We start from the raw sequence: 10,382 nt of genomic DNA, 5'->3' as shown, positions 1-10,382 counted from the left end.
TCCATTTTAATTTTGGGGAAACATTAAACCATTTTATGTGGATAATAATTCAGTTGTATCTACTTTTGTATAACAGTGGAATTGTGCAATTTTAATACAGTATCAGAAAATCAAACAATCAGCAATCTAGTGACAAAAATGGAAAGCAAACCAACATTTTAGAAATCATTCCATTTTATCATTTAAGAAAAGACTTGACAAATTTGCAGGAATAAATTATTTATTTTTCTATACTTATTCCAATGGTGAAATAAAAATATTTCCAAAGTGATAGGCAACCATTGTGGAATTAATGTGCTACACAGAACCTTAAATGCAACACTCTTTCTAAGAAATGTGCAAGAGAGAAGCAGAATTAATGACGTGTACAATTATTCTGAACAGAAAGTTGTAGTAGGTTAGAATAAAATAATTCTTTATCAAATATGACTCCACAAAAATTACATCCAAAATTTCATCAGATGGTAACATCTTCAGTGTCAGATTCTTATCTCTCTCTCTCACTGCATCAACTATCAACTTATTATTATTAGGAAGTTCTTCAAGCTAACCATTCTACTTGAGTTTTATTTTATTGACAGTTGGGTAGAGGAATCTTCAAAACTACATAAGATGATAACTTTCTCCACCATGGTAGTGATTTTACTCTAAATTCCTCACATTACTCTATGTTTGTCTTTAACTCATCATGAAACCCAAGAATATGCAATATATTATCATATGACTTCAGTATAATAGCAGAAGGTTAAGTGCAACTCTTCCTTTTCAGAGCAAAGTTAGATGACTTTCTGGACATACATTATTCACTTCTCTCTTTTGGGAGTGGTGGCCATATAGAGAGCTATCAGACAGTAGATGGCCCCTCCTATTGTTAATGCCATAGTGGTCCGGTAAAGAAGTCGATCAGGAACACTTCGTTTCAGATGTATTGGAATATCATCCGGCCTCTATCCACAAAAGATATACATACGAGTTAATACAGTGGGAAAATTAATATTTATGCAAAACCTGGGGAAAAATTAAATTGGAACCTGCCAATTAGCTCATCTTCAAATACTATGAAGAATGTTGTACATTTTACATAAATTTCAGAATCTTGAGAAATCTGTGTCATTTAAAAATATGTAATATAATTTCCTGGATTAGTTAGTATGAGTATCTATGACCATTTTTTGATAACTACCTAGCTCCTTGTCCCATGCCTTTTTATATTAACAAAATGTTGCTATGCTAAATGTAAGTTTAAGCACTATTTTCAAAAATGACTTCAAGCCCCAAATAGGCATCATACACTTTCTTACAAAAATTAAAATGATTGCCAGATACAATCCCACAAAGAACAAAGTGGCAAAGATGTTAACCTGGATCTTTATTATTCAAAACTAAAACATGACAAGCAAGACCAAAGAAGCAAAAAAAAAAAAAAGCATTATTTACATAAAAATATGTTAGGAATGCTGCCACTATAGAAATAGAATCCATACTTTCTAAGTGTAACTGTGCATGTTCTGTGTTTTTCATTAAACGTACAGATTTGACTATAGTGCAAAAACAGAGATGCTAACTTCTAAATATGACAGGCAGAGCTGAAACATATCAAGTACACATTAAGAGTATTTACAGATTATTTTTTTAAAAAAATTCTCACCTGAAATAATTTCTGCAGTTCTGGTACTTTGTTCTTAACCAAACTCCCAACCTTGTTTTGTTTGTCTGGGGCAACTTTAATTGGGGTATCAAATATCACAGCTGGAGACTCCACAGATACTACTGGCTTGAATCCCTAAATAAAAATGTATGCAATTGAAAACAACAATTAGCAATCAACAAAAGAGTATGAAACAAAAGCACATCTGATTTGACCTGGAATGAAAAATTTCTAGATTGTGGATTTTCCTATATTTTGTCAGCTGCTTGGAGCCTGATGAACAAAAGTTGGACTATTCCAGAAATATCGACAAAATACATATTTAGAGCACAATTAGTTAGGCAGCCCACAGATTTTGTTAACATGGAGAAGGGATTTTTTTCCCCCCAATTAAAGTCAAAATGGTAGCCACAATAATGTGAATGAAGCCCTGCCCTTCTGCATGCATGACTGTAGCCATCACCTTGACTCATCTGACCATCATACAAATATCCCTGACTATTACAGTGTTTTGTGTCAGTTGTGACACAAAAAATCCATCCGTTCATTACTTCAGTCCATACAGTACTGTCAAGATTCCTGGCATGAGAATAAATTTGAATAGTGGGAAAGAAATAACAAGACAGGGTACTATTGCTTAGTAGGATAAACTGAAAAGCTGAAGAATGCTTAATTGTGGGTGTACACTTGCCCCTTCCTGTCCTTTCCAGAGTGTTCAATGCGGTAATAAACCCATTTTGCTCAGTTATCTCAGGATATCTTTGAACGGTAGCAGTCTTAAAATAAGCATGGAAGTTGACTTCAGATGGGAGAAAATAAAGATAGCAAGTTTCATTCTAAACCAGCAATCCATTTACCTTCATTACTGAGGAATTTTGATCACATTTATGAGCATTCCTGAACAAACACTAATTATGGATTGAACACATTCCCTCCAGAATGCAATATATCTTTATGCATTCAAATACTGCCAGTGAAGACTCAGAATATAAATTATTCTGAAAAGTTTTATTCCCCCACCCCGCATGGCAATTTGTAATTCACAACTGAATTTAATAAGGCTACACTGAAGTAAACACATTATGGAGCACAACTACAATCACCTTTATACAGATCTAGTTTATTATTCCAGACAGCAAGTGTGAACACAATGTGCTGAGAATTAAATTTGCATTTTAACAAGGTTAATAAGTGTATACTTGAAATTAATGCCTACTAATTGCTTTTTGTTACCTCATTCATCAAACTGTCTGCCAATCAAAAATACTTTTTAAAAACAAATGGTGCATTTAGTGTAATTATATTTATCAGGACATGCAGTAGGATCCCAGCTAGATAAAAATTAACACGAGATCTGTGCCTGTAAATTTACTCGGTTCAAAGTGTTGTTTTTTGAGGACAAGTTCTGAACCTTGATTTATATTAGGACCCTGATATTTCCTTAATATTTACAAACTGTTGTATGGAAGCTTGGTCTCTTTCTCATGATTACATAGTTGCTGTGAACGGAGACACAGTTAATCCCATTTTTAAAGAATAAGCTGCTAAAGGAAGGAACATTTTAAAATATTAATCTTTATTAATTTTATTTTTATGATTATTCAAAATGGGAAGAACAGATTACTGCTTAGAATCTTACAGCTCCATTATAAAGATTAGATGCTCAACATATTTATCGGACTGTGTAGTTAGCTTGAAAGCAGTAGCTATTTACAGAGTTTATTGACATTACCTTTTTGAGTATTTTACTTTGCTGCACAGAATTTGTACGCTATATTTTTCAGTTCAATCATTAATTTTAAACTATCAAGTAACAAAGTAATTGAAAAACATGCACAATAGTAGGAGAGGAGCATGTGTTCTCTTTACTGTTCTCTTCATGGTGGAAATAAAGAAACATGAACTATGAAATAAACATGCCCATGCCATGCAAAGCATATTCAGAACAAGCCAGGTTATAAAGCCAGCTTTAGACTATATTTCAATGTCCTGTCTTATCCTGAAGTTGTCCAGTTTATAGGGAATAGGAAACTACACTTCGATGGAAGACAACCTGATTTGTTAATTTGCTTACATAAAATAAAATTCAGATGTGTATGTACCTATTACCATTTGATATGGGTTTGTGTGAATCAGATTTTAAAATTATATTTAGAATATAAAACAAGGCAATATGCATACGTAGCCATCAGCCAATTATTTTAAAAATAGTTATATTTTATCTCTTGCAAGATTCACATATCTTTCAAATGAAGGGCTAAAACCATTTATTTGTTTTTATACTACTAAAAGGCTAAAAGGATGCATTATAGAGATGCACTATGGAAATTATTTCTTTTTTCCATTTTTACTTTTTAACATTAGAAGTATAATGTGTACTGATCTTTTGTGAGAATCCCATGTCTGTCACAGACCATGGTTAAGAGAAAAACCTGGGTGACAAACATACAAGTACAAACAACATGAAAAAAAAGTAAAAGAATGTAATGCAGATGAATAAACTAGGACTTTAAAAATGTAATGGAAGTTATAGCTTTCTAATATATCATTAATTAATTGCAAAAATTTACATGAAAACCAGTTTGGTGCATGGGATAAAAACATCAGGCTAGAACCTGAAATACTATGAATTCTAGCCTCACCTTAAACATTAAACTAACTGGGTGACTTTGTGCCAATCACTCTCTGAGCCTTAGGAAGAAGACAGTTCCAAAAATGTTGCTAAGAAAGCTGCAGGAATTTGCCAAGATAGTCACTAGGAATCAAGACTAACTTGAAGGCATGCACACACAAAAATAGTTAAATATATTATACACAGATAATCCTAATTTAGGAACCATTTACAGTTACAATCAGGGTGGACAAAAATCGATGATTTTTTTTTAAAAAATAAAAAATTGGATTTTTAAAAATTTAAATCAGATTTTTTAAATTTAAATTGGATTTTTTTTATTTTTATCAAATTTATTTTAATAAAATGCTTTTGGAGTAAAAATCTATCCAAATATAGTTTTCTATTTAAGATACATTAATAATTTAGTTTATTCAGCATGAAATGGAGCTTAGTTATGTAGCATGAGGCTGTATATTCTGAAATATTGGGACTGTGGGTAAGTCAACAGTGGGTCAGAGGAGGAGCTGCTGTGGGACAGAGATGACAATTGCTCTTTGAAAATTATGATTTAAATCGAGTTGATTTAAATCAAGCCTTTTTACTAGTGATTGAAATCACAATTTAAATCAAATCCACCCTGGTTACAATGATGATGAAAAGTAACTTTATGACCAATCCTTGCATTTATGACCATTACTAGTCTGTAAACAAAGTTGAATTAAGATAATAAACACAATCATAGTTTTGTTTACTGATCACTTCGCTTGACAACCAAGCTGCTGGTCTCAACTGTACTTACAAATGAGGACTACCTGTATATGTTATGTTAAAAAACTAAAAGTCACTATTAAACTTGAGCTAAAAGTCAATATAAGGAATCAGAGTCAATACAATTCACTAAATGGAATTATCTGAATTAGCTATAATAAATTCAATCCACATTACTAAGAATGTCTCATAATTCCTAAATATAAATTATATGGATAAATCTACACTTTAGGTGTGGAACCATTTCATGTATTAGAGCTAAGAATCTGTATCATATCTAAGGTACAAAATTATTCTAAATATCAAAGTATACTCCCAAAACGTGATTATTCTTCCACTGAAGGGATGAGACAACCTTTCCAGTAAGCAGTATATACTGTGTTTTCCCAAAAATAAGACCCTGTCTTAAAATTGTTTTGAACCCCGAAATAAGCACTTGGCCTTATTTTTGGGGAGGTCTTATTATTTTGGGGTGTATGGAGGAAACCAGAGGAAACGGCAGGGCCTGGCTGCGCATGAGATTAAATATTTTGGGGAAGGGCTTATTTTCAGGGGATGGCTTATTTTAGTGCATGCGCTCAAAAGCCCGATTGGGCTTATTATCAGGGGGTGTCTTATTTTAGGGGAAACAGGGTAGTATCTTGCAGAAGTTATCACATGTGAAGCTAATTGAAAATAATTTGAGGAAAAATAATTTTTGGTATTTATAAGTATATCATAGACTGAAATGAGAATTTGATTTTTAGATTTATTTCATTCTAGTAAGAATCATATAGCCAGCAATTAGCAAAAAAAATGATCCAATCTGCTCATTACATTTCCAGCAATTTTTTGAAAATTGTTAATTTTTGCAATCAAAGTAACATCAAAGTACATCAATAAAACATACTGATTCTTTATAAATATATTTGCAGTAAATTTAATGTTTTTCCACTGAAATTTTGATGGTTGCCATTTCTACTATTGTATTCAAATCCTACATCAATTTAATCATACAATCTCTGACCTGTTCCAATGGTGAGTCATACTTCACTAGTAGTTTATAATTAAGGCCCAATAAATATTTCAAATGTTTTTAGCATTATACTACAAATTAGAAGATATTGAGACTAATCAAATAAAGTGGACCATCGTTAAGTGTGTGTTAAAAGATTCTATTCTGGTCTTCTTATTAAATCTTGCAATCTGAACAAATTTGTTTAACTCTCCACTAAACAAATACAAGAGGGAAGAAATCTGGACTGATTATTTTCTGTACAGGTAGTCTTCTACCTATGACACCAATTGAGCCCAACATTTATGTTGTTAAGTGAGAAATTTATTAAGTGAGTTTTGCCCCATTTTATGACTTTTCTTGCCACATTTGTTAGGTGAATCACTGCAGTTCTTACATTAGTAATAGGGTTAAGTAAATCTGGTTTTCCCATTGACTTTGCTTGTCAGAAGGTTGCAAAGGGAATTACATGACTCTGGGACACTGTAACCATTATAAGTGTGAGTCAGTTGTCAAGCATTCAAATGTAAAGTAGCTGTATTTATCCTAGCTATTCAATACATAACTTATTATTGCCTGATCTCTTATAGATTACTTCTGCTAACCAACAAAAATTAATCCTAATTGTCTGGAAGTCTTGCTCCTTCTATAAATTCAACCAATCTGTAAGATAAAATCCATTCTGAAAACCATGTTAACCAACCAGCTAGGTATACAATATAACCGCTAATCAGAGCCACTAATCCATCTTGCTCTTTTGAGTACTGTAGAATTTTGAATTTATTGCATCTAAAGGTGTCTCTAATACTGTCTTTCCAAAACCAGAATTTATGTAGTTCATAAGACCAGAATTTATTCAGAATATAGATGTTTTTCTTAAGCAGTCTTAGTTCTTTTAAAGTCAACATGTAAATGCAAAATTCTAATATTTTAATAAATTATTTTTTAAAAGAGCGTTGGTAGTACAGTGGTCTAAAGCACCCTGTTATTAAGACCAGCTGCCTGCAATTACTGCAGGTTCGAATCTCGCCAGGCTCAAGGTTGACTCAGCCTTCCATCCTTTCTAAGGTAGGTAAATTGAGGACCCAGTTGTGGAGGCAATAAGCTGACTTTGTATAAAATATACAAAAGTATGAAGGCTATTGCTTAACGCATTGTAAGCCGCCCTGAGTCTCCGGAGAAGGGCGGCATATAAATCAAATTTTTTTTTAAAAAAAATTGCTTTCTGTCAAGCAAATTAGTGGAAACGCCTGCCCCTCCCTGCAGTCACCATGAAAGCCAAGTTAAATGGCAGGCAAAAGATTTATCGTACTTTTTGCCAGCTCGTAATTTGTTTGTATGAAACCCTTTTTTAGGCTGTAGTATTGAATAAAAAATTAAATATAAGAATGTCCTAATACATAAATTGTCATGGAATCTAGACATAAACTCTATTTAAAGTAGTAATCAGTTAACCAGAAAAACTAAATAAAATTTATTTCAGCAACCCTGGCCCAAAGCAGAAATAATTACTATATCGTAACAACATGCTTGTATCACTTCTTATAACCTTTACTATAAAGGTCAAGAGTCTTAAAGACTTTGTCCTTGGAAGTTCATCATATTTGCATGTGATTAGCAGGGTTGAACTGTAAATAAATCAATTTCCCAAACTAATTTATTAAACAACTTCTATGTATGTAGGTTTTTCCTTTAAAAGAGTAGGTTCAGGTACTATACTACAGACCTTAATTGTATATACAAATGTTCCTCCCACCTTTTAACACATTAATTGATTGAATTTAATTTGCCTCTTTTCTTCTATGTATTTTCATTTTCATGTGGGTCATTTTCCCCCTTGACCTGGAATTCTTTTTAATCAAAACTAAAGAAACAAAAGGTATCCTTTTTTCTTTCTTGTACATTAGGAAATCCTTTCTGGGTTTGGAAAAATTGGAGCTCTGGAAAAAAATCAGTGCCTTTTAGATTATCTATTCCTCCCTTAAATTCATACAATATTAAAGATCAGTAACTATTAAGTTCAACACACACTATCTGCATATTAGAGCCTTGCAAAAACCTGGCAGAAAAGTTTAAAAATAGGATAATCAGAAAAATGTCTTTTTTTTTTCACCCAGTAAAAGGGTTGTCCATTTTGGAATTTTTTTTAAAAAAAAACACCTGAATTAAATAACTATATACATGGACTCTAGGTCACTTGTACACACGGAATCATAATGCCTGAATATGTGCTGTTGGAAAGGCGTCTCTTTCCAACAGCACAAGGTCAAGGCCACGTGCCCGTGACCGTTGGTTGCTCCTCGTACTACAGGAACACCCGGAGAAAGTGCAATTCCGTTTCTCCTTTTAGCCAATCAGCAGGGAAGGGTTCAGCAGCAGCAACCGCCACCACTCCGCTGTCACCCACGTGCCCCTGCAGACCCCTTCGGCATCCTTTCGTAAGGCATTGCCCTCCCACCCCCCGCGCCGCTTTTCGCGTTCTCCGGCGCCTAAAGAGAAATGAGCCTCGTAGGCACATGTAGGGAAATCCTTCCGTTTGCAACGGAATAAAACCGTGAAGGTCAACTCGCCGGTCGCTCGGCAACAGGATTCTCGTTACCTGAGCGGAATAGGCAGCGGGAGCGCCGGCCCCAACCAGCCTCTGCGTGAAGCCGCCGAATTTATAATACATGACGGGACCTCGGAATGACTCCCTTAAACTACATGCGCGGTCCCCCTTCTCCAGCTTTGCAAGCGAGAAGGAACCCGGTTGCGACGCCTACGTCAAAAAGACCTTTCTTGCGACTGGCTCCTTCTTGGACCTCTGTACTAAAAGGAGGGCCGAAGCAGTGCCTGAAATGTCTTACCTCGGAGAAGAAGAAAAAAGAAAAGAAAGCGAAATGAAACTAAAGACAGTAGCAAAGGGTATGAAAGGAATCGCATAGTCAGGATATGGATCATGTTGATGTTAGCGGGGCCAGAGAAAAACGACATTTTCATCGGGCAATACTTTAGACAGCCTGAAAAATAATAATTAAAAAAAAAAAAAGTATTGTGCCTGCGTAGCTCGTGGTCTCTACTACGCCAGTCCGGAGAGGTAGTTACTGTAGTTGAAGTTACACGCAATTAGTTCCCTATGCTAGTCCAGGTTGGTCGAGCTAGGTGGCAGCAAGTAGCTGACCTTGGCCGAAATGCTGTGCGAGGTCAGTGCTCCCAACGCCGGGAGAGGAAATCCAAAGGGTGCGTTAGAGACGCAAAGTATCGCAAAACAGCCTGGAAGAAAGCAGTAGCAAACCACTTTAATATCGTTTCCAAGTAAATCATAAACACATATCCATGAGGTCACCAGAAGCTCAGAATTAGACTTGAAGCAGGATAAAACTAAGAATTGCTCAAAGAAAAGAAAAGGCAAAACATTTAGCTTGTCACTCATGTGCAGAAGCAAAAAAGGTTCGTACCAGGGGTGAAATCCAGCAGGTTCTGGAGAACCGGTAGCGGAAATATTGAGCAGTTCGGAGAACCAGCAGCTGAAATTTTGAGTAGTTCGGAGAACCGGCAAATAACACTGGCTGGTCACAGAGTGGGGTGGGAATGGGGATTTTGCAGTATCCTTCTCCTAGAGTTGGGTGGGAATGGAGATTTTGCAGTATCCTGGAGTGGGGTGGGAATGGAGATTTTGCAGTATCCTGGTGTGGTGGGAATGGGGATTTTGCAGTATCCTCCCCTGGAGTGGGGTGGGAATGGAGATTTTGCAGTATCCTTCCCCTGGAGAGTGGTGGGAATGGAGATTTTGCAGTATCCTTCCCCTCGGGTGGGAATGGAGATTTTGCAGTATCCTTCCTCAGGAGTGGGGTGGGAATGGGGATTTTGCAGTATCCTTCCTCTGGAGTGGGGTGGGAATGGAGATTTTGCAGTATCCTTCCCCTGCCACACCTACCAAGCCACGCACACCAAGCTATACCACGCCCACTAAGCCACGCCCACAAAACAGGTAGTAAAAAAATTTGGATTTCACCACTGGTTGGCACTCACAGCCCTTCTAATCCTTCTCTTTGGAAATGAAAGTACAAGGGTGGGTGCACTTCCCCCCTCCAATTTAAATATATTATAAACGTTATCATGCTAGTGCAGTCTATTACATGCCCATCTGAAAAGCATCAGATTGATGATTAGGATGGAAGGGTGTGTGCCAAGATTACAATGTAGTTTAGGGTTTTTTTTACCTTAGTTATCAGTTTGTGGGCCTCCTTAATAGTTAAAGTAACTATTAAGTAACTATAACTGTAGGTGTCAAAACACTACTTTTGAGACACATTTGATTTGATCCCTCCCCCCCCCAAAAAAAGTACAGATTTAGGTAAAAGTAAAAGTTTGGCTGA

General features: G+C 35.6%; 1 protein-coding gene across 1 annotated transcript; it reads right to left on the bottom strand.

The window, feature by feature from the left end:
• Positions 1-202: 202 nt before the first annotated feature.
• COX7A2L (cytochrome c oxidase subunit 7A2 like) lies at positions 203-8,795 on the bottom strand. Its single transcript, XM_070948522.1, has 3 exons — positions 8,624-8,795; positions 1,649-1,783; positions 203-947 (listed from the first exon to the last, which is right to left on the bottom strand). Exons 1-3 carry the CDS (start codon positions 8,693-8,695, stop codon positions 804-806), a joined length of 351 nt encoding a protein of 116 aa, XP_070804623.1. The 5' UTR covers positions 8,696-8,795; the 3' UTR covers positions 203-803.
• Positions 8,796-10,382: the final 1,587 nt, after the last annotated feature.

The sequence above is a fragment of the Pituophis catenifer genome, unplaced genomic scaffold (assembly GCF_029215685.1).
Source record: "Pituophis catenifer annectens isolate HBS135680 unplaced genomic scaffold, rPitCat1.0.hap2 SCAF_1, whole genome shotgun sequence".
Classification (NCBI taxonomy): domain Eukaryota; kingdom Metazoa; phylum Chordata; class Lepidosauria; order Squamata; family Colubridae; genus Pituophis; species Pituophis catenifer.
This window is presented reverse-complemented; position numbering and strand designations above follow the sequence as displayed.